The sequence below is a fragment of the Haliaeetus albicilla genome, chromosome 24, assembly GCF_947461875.1.
Source record: "Haliaeetus albicilla chromosome 24, bHalAlb1.1, whole genome shotgun sequence".
Lineage (NCBI taxonomy): Eukaryota > Metazoa > Chordata > Aves > Accipitriformes > Accipitridae > Haliaeetus > Haliaeetus albicilla.
In genome coordinates, this window is record NC_091506.1 from 16,523,873 (window position 1) to 16,540,966 (window position 17,094).

At 36.5% G+C, this 17,094-nt stretch overlaps 1 protein-coding gene across 20 annotated transcripts in view; it reads right to left on the reverse strand.

The window, feature by feature from the left end:
• The window catches only part of CACNA1D (calcium voltage-gated channel subunit alpha1 D), a 238,207-nt gene that overhangs the window by 90,354 nt on the left and 130,759 nt on the right, over positions 1-17,094 (reverse strand). For all 20 annotated transcript variants that reach the window (XM_069812325.1, XM_069812332.1, XM_069812330.1 and 17 more), the window contains one exon: positions 6,572-6,741. In XM_069812325.1, the coding sequence (XP_069668426.1) occupies positions 6,572-6,741 (170 nt within the window). The remainder of the gene's footprint in view (positions 1-6,571; positions 6,742-17,094) is intronic.

The following is a 17,094-nucleotide window of genomic DNA, read 5'->3' on the forward strand; positions in this document are numbered from 1 at the left end:
CTCTGGGACTAACTGGGCATCGATCAGCAGGTGGTGAGCAATTGCACTGTGCATCATTTGTATATTCCAATCCTTTTATCATTACTGCTGTCACTTTATTAGTGTTATCATTATCATTATTAGTTTTTTCTTTTTATATTCTATTAAACTGTTCATATCTCAACCTATGAGTTTTACTTCTTTTCCCAGTTTTCTCCCCCATCCCACTGGGGGGGGGCGGGGAGTGAGTGAGCCATGACACTTGCAGGTACTGTGTTACAAAAATGGAAGAGGAAAAAAAGAACCATAGACAGTTAAGTTTACATTAGAAATTGAGCTATCATTACACTGTAGTTTATATGCCAAAAGAAAAACTTGACAGAAGTACTAAGAAAGGCACCATGTGGAAGTCTATCTCCAGCAATGGTAGCAAGTCATTAAAACTTTAGCCAGAAGAAAACAGCAACAACTGCATGACCACATCCACTCTCATTAATAAAAACCTGGCAAGTCTTGAAAAGACTCAATTTCATGACCACAGCTTTTTAAAGGCAGTGTTCATTGGGTCAAGTACAGCACACAGAATGAACTTCTGAAAGACCATCTGATCTCAGTAAGGCCAGCTTTGAGATCTTTAAACTGGTACTTCAGTATTCAAAAGAAGATACCAAATTTTCTCTACTCTTTATTCACCTTTTGCCTTTATTTTACTGGCATCCTTCCGGAAAGATTATCTAGATTTCTAGAGAGTATCAGCTCTCTTCAATTATAGCAACTGGTTTCAAACAAAAGAATGCTTGCATTAGGCAATATAAGCAACCCATATAGCATGCAGCTTAATACTTTCCTGAGTATATGGAAAATAGGTCAAATATATCAACTACTACATTCTATTTCTGCGGATAAGAAAATAGATTGTTTTTCTCATCTTATAATGTTCACTATTTCTCTAAACAGTTTTCAGGTTTTGGAGCAGGGATTTCAAACTCCACTCCAGGACATAATATAACTAGTGCATAGCTAAGAGCAAGTCAGTGTCCATCAGCATTGGTATGTCCTAGCCAGCTGGAGCTGGAAGAAATAAATTCCATAATCCTGCAGTATGACAATTTAGTGTCACTATCGAATCCAGAAGCAGGCTAAATTCCACCCTGAATTATTGAATTGTGGTGGCAAGTATTGTTGTTGGAATGTTTTCCTCTAGAAAGTATATAATTAATATTTTAAACTGGTTCAACTTCAGCTATGCATTTTTGATCCATAGACTGATCTCATTTCCACACTGATGCACATTGGGTAGCTTTCTGGTTACACATGCTGAAGGAAAAGAGCTGCAGAAGTGGAGTGATCTGCACAGCTAGTCAGATAATCAGCAATAGCTACTGAAGAAAATCTTACAATTATTAAAAAAGATACTATACTGGAAAAATTTTAGATCAACCTTGCAAAAATGCTCATCTTCTGGCTGCTAGTAACATCCAACCAATTCCATGAGCTCCAAAATTCTCCTAATTCTTTCTCAAATCAGTACATGGATTTTCTGAATCCTTTACACCAAAATTTTGAGGTAGTCAAACAGGAAAACAGAACAAAAAAAAAATGCCCAAAGAGGCAACATTATCATTGCAAATGTATCTCAAATTTTCTTAAGTCTGCTGTATGCCCAGAAAAGACATCAGAAAGAAGTGATACTACCTATTCTGACTGTGAAGCTCCTCAGGGTAAATTCAATTTAAGGAGGAGCTGACTAGAAGATGTTCTACATGATACTGTAGCAAGGTATCTGTTTTCATAGTGCAGATTTAATGTTGATACTATCAACAAACATTCTTACAGGCTCTCTCTTTTTATAGACAGCCCATGGAAGCTCAATATAAGGTTGAATGGTTGTATAGCAGTGGAAGGAGAGCAAAATAATCAATCTTCATTACAGAAGCATCACTGAACCTACCACTTCTAGCCTGAAGGATGACACTATGAATCTTGGGAATGTTGTATGCTCTACAGATGTGGTGCTTTTAATAGAAATAGAGGTAATGCAAAGGAAACTATTTAGGGTGGGATTTCTAATCCAGTGGTAGTCTTAAGTTTGAGCTACTCAGATCAGCGTAGTAGTCTCACAAATACAGAAAGTAACAGACTTAGGCCACCGATTTGTACTTTGGAAAAATCCTACTCATAAAAGGTATACCTGCCCTGCAAGACACAGATGAAATGAAGTCACTGCACATGTACTTGAGAATGCTTTTGACTAGCAAGGTCAGGTACTAGTAGCGAGACAGCATTTGCAGCCAGCAGATGACAGGCCAGTTTTCAGCTGGTTCCATGCTGCTTCATGACTGACATCAGAACCTGAACCTGTGTGTTTAAGGTCATATCCAAAGTAAAACTGCAACCACTGCCTTTTAGCAATTTTTATGGAAAAATTATTCCAGCCTTTAAAGCTGTGTGAGCTATTAGAAAATACATATTGTTACACAAATAATTTCAAGCAGACTCAGTATTTGTAGAAAATTTGTCCATTGGGTCCTAGCAATTTCTGACTTAATATTCTGCATTCTCTAAAGTAACCAGATCAGATTTGTCAGCCTCAGACTGAGCCACAATAGTGATTCTTCGGACAGCAAGGAAGTCAGTTGCTCCAATAACTTTGTTGTAGGTAGGATTAAAACTAGATCTCCTAATTACTACCATTGTAATTATGTCAAATCAATACATTTGCCAGTATTAAAAGAGTGTAGATTTGAAAATAACTATCATACTCTAAAACCCCTGTCCATCTCCACTGTGGGTGGGAAAGAAATTGAATAAAACACAAATTACAGAAACAAAACCATCAATAACAAGAGGAGATACAGTAAAAGTTTGTTATGTTTTGTTAGATTCTACATTAAAAGTATTATAAATAAAGAGTAAATATTATCATCATACTGTTCTAAGCTTACACTATGATCCATTATAAAGCTTGTAAAATACTTTAATTAAATTCTTCACACCTGAATTTAAAATACATTTTTTATCTGGTTTACCTGACTTTTGAAAAAGAAAACCTGTGCTTCAACAAGAACATCACAGAGAAAGAAACTTCAGTGGAAAGCTAAACAAATTAAAGACTACACTTTAGGAAGGTAGAGCACTGCAGCACCAGTCTATTTCAAACATGCACTTAAAACAGCAGAACTGCATGCATGAGTGTCTACATGCTAAAGATGTATATGTCTTTGTCACAGAAAATGCATACAATATGTGCTTTCAAAAGCTAACACATCAGATGCAGTATTGGCACAAAAGAAAGTTCAACTGCAAATCAGAACGTTTTACCATGTTTATTGGAAGAACGACCAAAGCAACTAAGTCTGCTTTTCTTCTTCTCTTCCATTAAGTCAGCCAATGTAACCCCTTCGCGTTAAGTACATGTAATCCCAGCATTTACACAGTAGGTGGCAGCAGTTGCAACGCAAAAAATAAAAATGTGTGCATATATACACAACACAAGCAACATTAGGCAAAACAAATTGAAGTTACCGGCAGCATAATTTACCAGAGCTAAACCCCTCACCTCCCACTGATTTTTGCATTTTGAGCTAAATTCGCAATGCTTTGAAGTCAATGGAAGTTTCTTCATTGACTTCAGGGTAACTAGTTATTAGTTTATAATAAAGACTTAACTTTTACTAAAGCCATATTTACAATTCTAGTAGTTAAAAGATACTCCATTATTCAACAGCACTGAATACCTGCCCACTATCAGCAACAGAGATGTACGAATACAGGGGGTTCATATATAAATGACTTAATGACTTCTCTGGTTAGAAATTTAAAAATGCTGGGGTTGCAGGAACCTAAACTACATTTTTAAAGTATTATGTAAGAAGCTATTAATCACTGATATAGCTGCCTTTGAAATCTGTACCTTTTCCTGCCATAGAAAGAAGAGATCTTCTGTATCCTAAATCCAGAGCTGCTCTACATCGTTGAAGAGCATTATGGTGATCTTCCATCACCATAAATCAGCAGTAATCTTGATCACCCAGAGGTTCAGGAATTCAAAGTAGGGATGTAGCTAGATGCCTAGAAGCCTGAAAATGATTATTCTGCCTATCTTGGGACCCAGCCCTACCTTACGCTTCAAAGACAGTTCTAGAAACACATCACCAGTATGGGGACTAAATTTATTTCCTAAGCTTGCTACTCAAGATTATTAACTTGGTGATAACTAGCTAAATTTCACCTGACTCCCAAACAGATGTCTCATTTTCATAACTATGCTCCTAAACCAAAACCTTCCCACAGAATAACTGGATAGATAGCTTGTGCTGTCTCTCATCATACCTCCCCATGCAAAGTGATATGCAGCAGAGCATGTCCTGAATGCAAGGAGGTGGAGAAATTCAGCAACCCTTTCTCCTTTACAGTGTCTTGCAGCTGACATTAAAAATGAAATTCCAAACCACATATTTAAGCAGATGCACAAACCCAGGAGTGCTAGGAGATTGCCTATTCGCTGGAAATTTCCACTCAAAATACATATTCATGCCTGAAAATAAATTATTGGGATTTGCTTTAAAGTTCCTTTAATTACTTTCCTTCTCCTAATTTTACTCTGCAAGTCTCCTCCAACTCTTAACTTACCCTAAAATTATGTCTAAGTTAACAGTTTAGAGCCAAAAGCTCTCTCAAAATCAACAACTATGTAAACAAGTATTTTTGATTTATGAAAGGCCTATATGACCTAGAAACTGTTCAAGGAACACTGGAGCAAATGGTTCTTTTGCAGCACATTAAGAAATGTCCAATTTGAACAGGGTGGAAGAAGTTCCTGGGATTTCACCTGCAGACACACAAACCAAGTCTATCAGCACCGTAGCTGACAGCATGGTTGTCCAATGTTCTGTGCAAATTCGGCATCACCTACACATCTGCATGGCAGTCTGATACAAAGTGTATTTGCTGTATAAAGTGTGCAATCTTTTACTTCTCAGTCTTAGGCTTTTATACTGATACTCAAACCCACAGTTTATGTATTCCTTCCACACAACATTAGTAGCAATATCAAAGTGTAGTGAACTCTTTGGCCTTTTTGCTCTGCTTAAGATAAGAACTCTCTACTACAGATTTTTATATAGACATAAATTATTCTTTTCTGGGTGATGCTGGCATCAACATCAACCCACAAATTGCCTTCCAGCCTCTCATAAAGTCATTGCTTCTTTCCAGTCAGTAACACAGATTCATACCCTGCTTTTATTGCAAACTAAAGGACTAATAAAATTCTGAAACTCAAAAATATAAAGATTTTTAAAAACTTCACTACATGCAATACAGAGATAAGTTTAAAAACAGATACCTCAATATCAAACCACTTAATTTTCACTATTTTACTACTTCTGAAAAGTACTATGGCTTAAAAGAATAGTTCACAACAAATTAGCAGCACTAAAGAAGAAGAACAGTAATAATGTATTACTTCAACACAGAAAATAATATTCTGAGTTGCCTTTGACAAACCACTTGCAGGTGCATTTTCTTCTGTATACTCTGGTATCTAAATGAATAAATACCATGACTTTCTGGAGTATCACGTGAATAATAAGGTGCTATTTAGCATTAGTAAATATACTGAAATTTGGACTTTAATCTTACATTTAGTATTAAATCATAAGCCACATCCTGAATCCATGTTCTCATTTACGTACAGCACCTAAAGTTTTCATGAAAATTTTAACCACTACTATGTAAACATGGCTAAGAGACTAAAATATTCTCTACTAAACTATGGCATTAAAATACTACCCTTACTCGAAATTTCTGACATAGAGAAATCTATTATAACTTTTGCAGTTGTTGCAATATCACGAAACTAACTTGTTCCTTTGCATTAGGACTCAGGTCAGAAGCACTAGAGGGCCACTACAGCATAAATTACCTTTCCCATAATACTCTATACACTACTATCGAATAAATATATTGTAAGTAAGTGATAATTATATTTCTTGGTGTCAAACAAAAATCTCACAAGATTTCATTTATTTCACACTCAGTTAATACATCTAGTAAAAAAAGATTTTATATAGTTTTCTTGAATATCAAAAAGAAAGATCCAGAAAGTCACTTCCCTACTTCAAATCTCAAAAAAATCCTCACTATTAGCACAAGGTTGTTTCTTGACTGTAGTTTTGGTCATGTTTTTTAAGCTTTTCATATTATTATTTTTTCTATTGCATGCACCTACAGGCAAACACGTATTCTTCTTCACTAAGGATTTAAAATGACACTTAGTGGCATGTTGCTTGTAAGCACTAACTTTTTACAGAACACAAATAAAGCAAAATTTTTAAGTCTCCGTAATGATTGAATGCATACAATGATTTTGACATGGACAGCTCAGAGCAGAATTTTGTTGTAAGATTCTGAACTATCTTCCATGACTAAGCATCAATATATTAACGGACATGATTACCCTGCTAACAAACATTTTTGCAAACTGGAAATCACGGGCTACATCAGATAGGCTGTATTCACCCCAGTGTAACACCCTTAAAAGCAGTCAAACTGTCCCACACAGAAGTAGTACAGAGTAAAGAACACCTACTGTTCCGCTTGCCTTCTTCATCAACCTCTTCATCATTCTCAGGGTCAATGTCTTCTGCCTGTGTAATCCAGTCTAAATATCCCTTCAGATCTTCTTCAAGCTGCTGTTTTTCACGTAGCTTCTGAAAGTCCCCTCGGGCCTTGGCTTTTTCTCTTTCCTTGGAAAATTCTCTATCAAATTCAAATAAAGCAGAAAAAAACCCCTGATTGTCAAACTCCCAGGCATTTTGGCCTAGGTCTTGACATTGCAGAATAACATACTGACATAGAAAATGAACTGAATAAACTACACTGACGATTTGAGAGCTTCTTTGAAAACAAGACAGTGGTGCAAAGAAGTCATGGCAAATCCCTATCCCATTACATCAACACTTCCACAGCTTTTAAGATTTAACTGAAAAACAGGCAGTATTCTTGACTCTTCCCATATTGGAAAAGGAAATTCTGGCAGCCATTTCTAAAATTCTTCCTCTTCCAGCCACAGTTTATTGCCCATGTCCAAACATACTTATTTCAGTGCATGGTTCACAGAATTCCACTAATGGGCTCTCTCAATTACATCATGCATAGACACCTGTGTTGTTTAAGATCTGGATGTTTTGCCCCTTTGCTCTCTGTAACAGAACCTAGAAATCCCGATCTCACAGATCAGAAACACATCCTTTTATATAAACTGAATCCTCTGTCTCATTGTCCCAATCTCAAGACAATGTATTTGATTGTCTGTCTAGTTTAGTTCGTGATTTGGGTCAATCCTTAAATTCTCATGGAATGATAATTAAAATAATTAAGTCATGCTCTTTGAGAAGGAGATTGGATAAAATGGCCTACTGAGGTCTCTTCCAACCTGAATTACCCCATGAGTCTATGATTCCCTAATGACATATGACTCAAGACAATTATCAAGTAAATTCTTGTACTATGACATTTCACGTGCCAACATTATTACAACATTCAGTGTGATACACAGCTCCAAACATGTAACTCCCTTCACTAGAAGGATCAAACATTTTCCAGTTTATCCGAGTATCAATAGGTATGATTAGGGGTAGGCAAGCATCTTTTGAACTGTATTGTAACTATGTACGGATTCAGGATTTAAAATCAAGCTTGTTCTGATTAACCTGTTAATCTTACAGTAGAGCTGAAATTAAACCTAAAAACTGGCTATAGTAATTTCATTTACTATGAATTTGCAACCCCTTTATTTATTGTGAAATTTCACTTGAAAATATTCCCCAATTAACACACTCTCAAGGGGAAATTTATTAAGGCACTGAATAATATCCTTTTTCAAGTTATTAGGAAATTAGTGTGAGACTTGCAAAATATTTTAACAAGGTGAACACAATTATCAATATGATGTTGCCCTGCTAACAAAATACAGCAGGATAATAGAAAGTCTTATAATTTTTCAGCGTGGTATTTCAGGTCAGTGAAAGACATTACTTATTTGGAATTGCAAAAATATAATCTCTCCAGGGTTTTTTTATTTTATTTTTATAGGTTTTTTACAGCATTCAAGCACATCTTTTAAACACTATATTTCTGCTTTGACATTAGTAAATTTAAGAGTTAAACTGTTTACATACAACCATACAGATTTTGTATTTTTTTTTTTAATGTTATGTTGTGGAAGCTAAAAAGCTTTCTGTTGCAAAAGCTAAGAGGCAGGCACTACACCTTTTTCAGTTGAGGACTTAATTCAACAAAAATTTGGTTTGGCATGTGGAGATCATCCTGTTCCATCTGATGGCACTGTAATGAAGCTGAAGAATGCCAGTGCTTGCTTTGCATTTGCTACCCTTCACCTAGCATCCAAGGACAAGGTCATTCAAAAGGCCATCTCTTCACAAAAATGCTTGTGAAAGGCAGAGAGCTCAACAGATCTCTCTGAGGGATAATTGTTTTTTTTTTTTTTAAAAAAAAAAAAAGAAAAAGAAAAAGATTTCATTGTTTTGGCAGGTGATGTCACAAGCCTACAAGAAATTGTTTGGTTTCTGGAATGGTGGGTTTAAGCTCTCTCAGAGACAGTACATCCTTTACATCTGATTGAGGCAAGATACTCGTGACTCTCATGCCATAGGCAGTATCTTTGAAAAAAGAACTATCACAACATAGTATGAAATCAGATGTAACAAGCCTTGCTAGCTTTTACTGAGTATTCATGTTTTGTTCAGCTAAGTTCTTCGGTTGTTTTTCATTAGGGTGAAGGATATGTTATGTGTGTGGGTAAAGTAAAATGAAAGTTGCTGTTATTTTATGGAGTGAAGTGAAAGAAATCATTTAAAAATAAAACAGTTGGTAAGGCTGATACTTTCAACAGCACTTCATCCGTGACTGAACCAACTTTTAACTTTGACTTTACATTAAAATGGCTGCATGCAGAGAATTAAACACAGTTTTTATATACACAGCTAACTATGACCTTTCCCTTTACTACACAGCATATAAGTCAGACTTTGTCTTGTTAAATGCTGCTGCAATTTATTAGTAGGGGGAGATCCAGTGGTGTTTAATTTTCATGATATTTAAAAATTTTACTTTTATTTTTAAAACCTGACTGTTTGCAAGGAAGTATAACACCTGAGAATACTGCATTTTCTTTAGGGGAGGGAGGAATCTGGCTCTATGGTATTTTTTTCTACCAGAGTCACAATGAAGTGACATCCCTCAGACACACATATGTACATATTTCCTTTTACTGAAATACCATGAATAAGAAAGTGGAATTAAATGGAATTGGAATGTAATGAGTTTCTTGTTAGCAGAACAAAAGCATTTTTTTTCCAAGAAACAAGAAGCTATTTGAAAAAGACGATGGGGGTGCGATGAGGAAAAGACATTGGCTTTTTAAAGCTTCTGACAAAGAAATTTAGACAAGATATTTGACTATTTAGACACAGATATATAGACATCGGCTGTTCTCCTGGAAGGAGGAATAAGAAAGCTGCTTGTGCAGCATTTCACAGCTATGGAGAGCATAGGCTGGGTCCAGGGCAGAAAGAAAAAGCTTTTGGTTGTGCAGGCAGCATAGGTACCAACGTGGTTAGACTAATGGCCTGAAGCGGCCTCCCCGACTGTCATCAGCCCAGTACTCAGTGCAAAAGCCTATGAAATTGACAGGCTTAGGAAGTGGCACCTTAATTGTGGCAGGTGGACTCAAGCTCTGTCAATATTTGGTTTCACAAATGCCTGTGCTAAAAGCTAACTTCAAAATACACGTTACATGCTGGATTGATAAAATGACCTGGATCTGGCATTTGAAAGTGTATATTTGGGGGGTTGGGGGTGGGGGGACTGTTCATTGACTAAACTGACAAAAATTGTATTCAAAGGGCTGTTGTGACTATGCTAGCATTCATAAGGACCTTTCCACTAAAATACATTTTAAATCAGTCTCCACCCAAGTTGAAAACTGAAAAATCCTGAGGAGCTATTCTGATTTGACATCAGCATATATAAAATTAAAATCAGGCCTATTGCCTATAAAATTTCAGTTTAAAAATAAAATGGATTTAAGTAGTTTTCATAAAGCATAGGACTCAGTGAACATGTTTTTGTCCTGATTTCAACAACTAGAAAAAGTCAAGACTACTATTGTCTCATAGTTTAAAGGATAATATGCTTCAAAATTAAGACTTTAGGCTAGCAGGTCTAGAAAGAGCTTTTTGCAAATCTCTACTTCTGAAGAATCTTATAAAGTGGACCTGCATAACTTTTATAATACCACCTTGTATAATTACCTGTTTGCCTTCAAAAATATCTTTTCTTCAAAACAGTCTATTGCTATGTAGATGGAGGCAATTCAGTTTTTGATTTCACCACAAATGCAAATAAATCAGACGACCCAGCCCTAGCCAGCCTAATTTTGATCTAGCTAAATATGACTAAAAATTGCAGCATATGACAATATCCTATAAACTGAGTAAAGCTTCAAATTGCAGCCATAGCATAAATAACTCAGTCAATTGCATCTGCAGCAGAAAGGAGGCATCACTTGCAAAATAAAGCATTCTATGGAGACTCACCTACATAATCTAACTTATTCTTAGTGATAACTAAACTACTATATAAAATGCAAGTTTCATTTCTATTGCCCCAAAACTCTTTGTGTTCCTGCAGAAAGATGATCTCATTTCCCTGTTTAGGCACACCACCATCATCATCATCAATGGTTGTTGAGGCTGAAGCATATAAAATGCAGGGTTTGAGGTCATGCTTCAATAGTCTGGGGCAATTATTTTCATGCCAGGTTTTTCTTTCTTCAACAAAGCGAAATAACTTCTGCTGGTATGCATCTGCTGGGAATGGCTGGATACAACAGGGTAGAGGTGGCAGCAAGGAGTACCTACTGGGATTCAATTACAGCTCTCTGGTTCTCACACCTTAATTTGAGGCAGGGTTATATTAACCAAAAATCCTAAGATGACAATTTGTCCCTTCTCACTGTAATTCACAGACATAATAACTAAGGAGACACCTATACTGGCTTCCCATTCGCTGAAAGTTCTTCCATGCTGAAGGCTAGACACTTTTCATAAGGGGGCTTGTGCAGCAACATGAGTGTTGCTGTACCTCCTGTGCATCACTAGGCATTGATGATAGGAAATAAACAGTTGCCTTCAATGTCTAAGCATAAACCAGTACACTAATTCTTCATTGGCTATATGACTGCCCCTCTGTGTCACTGCAAATGCAGTGAGAGAGAGAATTCATCTACTGCAGTGTGCAACTTACTGCACACAGGGTCTGGTATGTGGAAAGTGTTATGCTAATGCTATATGTAGAAGTGTCACCCAGACATCCTAGACTCTCATTTATTCACAGAGCACAGTCACATAATAACAAAAATGTACTCACAGGAGTACAGTGTTGGCCACCAGACTCACAGAAGAGGTTTCACACAGTGGTAACCATACCAACCAACAAATTAGCAGAATCAAATCAGAGAACTCAAACTGCTCAAACTGTACAGATGAGCGCAGACAACAGCTCGCAGCTGGGTGTAATGTGTAACAGATTTAGAGAAACATAAAAAAGGTTAAGTAACATCACATCTTTAATTGCTGGATATTTGTATACATCATTGTTACCTCTTCTTTTAGAGATAATAAAAACTTATAGGCTGAACGCTGTAGAATTATTTCTGCAGCACACAAAAAATTCTAGTAGGAATTTTCCTTGAGCAAGGAGCATTGGGTTCTTGATGGGGAAATGCAAACCAGTGTTACCAACCCATAGTTAATCTATATAGTTCATTAGCAATTGACAAAATGTATATTCAATGGCTCCAGCACAACCTCTGTGTAGCAGAGGGCCTGTACAACATTTTGTGCCAGAGTGCACATGAATGCAATGAGATCGTCTGGGGGAACAGCAAGATAGGGACCAATTTTGATAGAGCAAAAAAACGCTAATATCTGATGTTTCAGACTGTTATTATATCTGTATATTAAGATGTGCTCATTCTGTCCTGAGTAGAGACCTGTTTGGCTCAGGACACACTGGATTTCTTAGAGGAAGAACTGGCAGTACTGAGCACAGGACCATAACGCAGAGTGTATTCACCCGACCATTGCGATGTGCACTGTCAACACAGTTTTGGAAACTGATGTGGTTTGTAACCTGGCAGTAGCTGATCAGCAAGCATCTCGCAGGACTAATCCCTAAGAAGCCTTGGTATGATAAGTTCAAACAGGACTGAAATAAAATCAGTTCTTATTCTAGAATACTGAACTACTCCCATTGACTTTAGTGGTCTCTGTCTAAAGCAGTTGGTTAGTTGCTGCTGTATACAGCTGAAAGTATTTGCTGATTATTTTTTGTTAGTATATTCAATTGATCAATCAAGGATAATATTTCCTTGTTTTATATCTATTTGTGTTTGAGCTTTATTTTTACCAGCCACACAGCAATCAAAAAGAACCTGCTTTAGCTCATAACCTGCTGAGATCTAGAGCTGAAGTCCCTCTCCTCTTTTTGAATGTATATTCTGTTTATCTATGTGAGGGAGTTAAATTTTTATCCATAACTTTTTTATTTTACTAAGCCTTCCCTGTGCTGTGAAAAGGAACACTGTCAAAACCAGTTCATTTCTCTTTTGCTGAAAGACTATGGATGACAGTTCACTGCCATTTTCTATTTAGTGCATCATTATTCAAATGTCTTTTTCTACAATTTTTTCCATATATACTTTAGACAACAGTTCTTGGGTGTATAAGCTTATCTGTGCCAACATATTTTATATGACATTAATTGACAGATATTGCCATGACATTAGCATGGATGAGTACGTACCCTTAGCTTTTAGAAACATTATGTACATACATTGCAAATAATACTGTGGGAAAGAAATGGAAAAAATTAACATTCTCTTAGTAACCTGCAAGACTTGCATGTAGGAGGATGTATGTAAGGACATGTCAAAGCTTATGCTTTGCTGTCCTTTAGCAAGGCAATAAATTTAACTTACAGAGATTTATTAAAGTGTATTTGAAAGGTCTTATTTGTTCCCATGGCTACCCAAAGAAATACTAATGCCTTAAGTAGAAAATGCCATCAGCGGAAGCCATCCCGTAGTGATAAGGGCTATCTTCAGGAATAGATTATTATGCATCATTAAAAGCCATGCCTCTTGATAAATAAGTTATGAAGTTTTATAATTCATTATTTTCTCTGTTCATAGGAAAACAGTTTAATACATGCTAAATTACTGGCATATTTATTTTAACTTTCAACACAATTTTAAAGGTACTTTCGGGGGGGGTGAGTATCTCTCAATTCCTTTTTTTAAGGTTTAGCTTTACTTGTTAATTTTCTAATAACCTTAATTTTATCTAATTTCAGTTCGCTGTCTCTTGCACCAATAGTCATGATATGCTCTGGTCTTTTATCCTGGAATATTTGGAGAAGGTCTGTCCTCAGCTCTCAATTTCCACGCCTAGTATTTCATGACTTCAGAGAACACAGGCCCAGTATATGCCTGTTACACACACTGTATGTAACCAAAGCTATATGTGAAAAAGGCTCTTGAAGCAGTCCACCCCCCTTCACAGAGCTAGAATTGCTGGGCAGCTCCTCCGTGGCAATTTCTCTGCCATTCCACCAAGTCTGAAGTTGCCCCAAAGATGCAGTGCCTAATCCTTGCATCACAAGCAGTGGAATTTTTACAAAGGAAATAAAAGATCCTCTAGTATCTCTTGCAGACTGAACCCACTCCCTGCTTCTGGCTCAAAAGACATAGCAATCAAAATAGAATGTGACCATGTCATGATCACCCTGCAATTTCTAGGAGCTAAAACAATTATTTGGAGCCACACACAGATTTAAATTTGTAATGTGAATGAGCAAAATACAGACCAGCCCAAGATAATGAAAATGCAAAGATATCTGAGTACACCTATGGCAGCTTTCCAGAGCTGCAAGCATTTTGCTCTGTATTTCCAAATATTGAAAGAATTCAAAAATGCAGTCTTATGGTGAAAGATCAGCTGACAGTTCCAGGTGTCCAGCTAGATTCCTAAGAAATTCACTGTGCTGAAAGAAACTACTAACAGGCACATGTTTTGAACCACACTTCCAAACACATTACCAGACACGTTTCTGGAGCTGGATCTAGAGCCAATTTTTTTCTAAAATATTTGGGGAGGAGCTGTTTGTCAACTCTGTTCTCAGGCCAAAGTCATCGCCTTCTTCAGAACCCTCTGTTGAAGTCAGACCAAGACCCATCACTAGAGCCCTTTCCTAGAGCCGTATCTATAGTTGGCTCTACAGCCACTTCTAAAGCACTTTCCAGAAATAGATCTTAGGTCATTCTTAGAGCCCTTTCCCAGAGCAGGACAAGGGCCATTTCTTGAGGTCTTTTCCAGAGCTGGATCTAGGCTCAATTGCCCAGCCATTTATGGGAGATGGCTTTAGAGCATGTTCTGGAGCCCTTTCCCATAGCCCTTTCTGGAGGTCTTTGTAGAGGCCTTTACTAAAGCTGCTCTAGAGATGTTTATCTCACAATCCCTTTCTAGAGCTGAGTCTAGAGCCCATTTCTGGAAAGCATCTCTAGAGCTGGGTCTAGGACAATTTGTACAGGTCATTGCTGGAGCTGGAACCAATTCTGGTGTCTTTTTTAAAGCTGGGTCCATAATTTCTGAGATGGAACTACAGCTTAAGCTGGATTTGGAGCCATTTCTAAAACCTGACCTGGAGTCTTTTTCTAGAATGCCTTTTCCTGTAGAGTCCTGCAAACTGAAATAGCTTTTCAATTGAGAATTCACTCTGAGAATAATGTGAATAATATTACTGTCTAATACATAGTAAAAATTAGAGTATTTTGAAAAAGCTGAATTACCTCAGGCCTATGAATTCCCTCCATCCTTGTAATTCAAGGGTGTATTTAGAAAAAAAAAAATATCTCCACAGTCAGCTTCCATGCAGAAATTAAAAAATTTACCACATGCAGATTCCACACACATTATTTCTATTAATTTACGCATCTGCTATTAAAAATATGAATTCTATTTTTAAGAATGTCACCTTCACCAGGTAAAAACTGACATGGACCCTCCAGGAAATACTCACCTTCAGAAATGGCTAGACGTAAAACAAAAGATCTCCCAAATCATCATTCTCATCCATTTGTACAGTATCTAAATACATCAAACATGCAGTGCACAAAAGGCATTACAGAAATACAAAGGGGCAGATGGTCACAGAGTAACAAAGGAGTGCAAAGAGAATGAATGAATATTTTAAAACTGCAAACAGATCAAAACAGCAGGCAGATTTAAATGTACACAGCATAACTTGATATTACAGGAAGTAACACTTTCATACAGAAAAGGTGTATTAGGCATTCAGATTCTATTTCCAAAATCTGTATGCAAAGCCATGCTTTTCAAGTAAGTTGGCATAATTTTTGCATTCTTGAAGTTTGATTGGTTTAGTAAAATTTAACTTTCTTTGTAGATTTATCATAAACCAAGTTTCATGCTACGGTTTTAAGAGCATAAAATGTAAAAGCTAGTAACTCATAAAAAAAAAAAAAGAATGCATGTGTTACATATTCAATGCCTGGCTCAGAATGAAAAATATTAGCTTTCTACTAAGGAATACAAACACAGCCATAGAATTTTGCTAGTACATCATTTTTAGCCATAAAATTTAGACAGGTAGGTCTAAACAGAAAATATGTGAAAAATATTTATTATTTGTATACAAATGGCATTTAGTGATCATAATAAATCAGTGTAACAGTATTCCACACTGGTCCTTGTCAGAGTTTCAAACAAGTATGCCAGGACATTTTCTTCACTTATGTACCAAACATTAGTTTGGTATGATATGTATCTTTTAGGAATCCTCTCTTTTCCTTTCTCCTTCAGCTCTCAACATCAATCTTTGGTGATATTTATATTCACATCTCAGTTCACTAGTATCATTTTCTTCAGCATAGAAGACACAAAAATGGAGTGTTAGGAAGGCTTTTTCATGTATTTAGGGCAAACATGGATTCAAACAATTCATCAAGCACCCTGAGCACTCTAGTGACACTGCAGTTAGGTGACACTATGACAGAAAATAAATTTAGGAATGAATGACTTTATGAATTTAAGAAGAGTTCACATCACACTTGACACTGCCATTTCTGTTCACTGGAAATCGAAGGCAAGCCAGCAATGGTTCTGAAGAGCATTAGAGCTCTACAGATCAAGCAATACCTAGAAATCAGTGGTGATTTCTTGTCTGTAGAATGAAACCCAAGGACAAGGGGACACCTATTCCCCTGCATTGTAACAGCATCTAAAGAACAACTCCATATTTCAACAAATATCATACATATCATAAAGTTGCAAACCTTATAAAGTATTTTGAATATATTAAATCAAATGTAAAGCTTAGCTGTGAGGGTGTCCTAAATTTCCAAAGCTTCAGTAGAAATGAACATGTGCAACAGAATACCAAATCTGGCATTACTTTCCCCACAAATTATTTTTAAAAATGTTAAACTCTGAAACCAATAACAATTGGAGTCATGCAAGGGAAAAGGGGAATATTTAGTTAACTGTTACCACAGGACATCTCTGCTCAACAGGAAGAAAACTAATTGCTTCTTATGACCTTCTTAAGGGCCAGGGAAAGGAACTGTGAAAACCTAATCCTCTAATGACTTTAGTGGGAAGTCTAGTCGCACAGCAACATTAGGTAACAGCATGAAAAGAAGAAATAAATTACACCACAACTACCCTCATTTATCTGTCCTTTTCTTTCTTATTTCTTTTGTCCAGTATGGCTGTGACATGAAAGCTAGGCCTTTAGTTTTGCAACAATTTACACATTTGTCTCTGAATAAAACAAAGTCAATACGACTATAAATCAGACTTTACTGGGTAGGTCTTAGAAGGAAGAAATTAAATCTAAAAATCAGCAATGTGTTTTTAGCGCTACCTCTTTGCTTTTAAACATCCGCTTTGTAAAGCGATTCTGACAGTAAAGTAAAACTCTGCTTTCCCTAGTTACCTGTGTGCAACA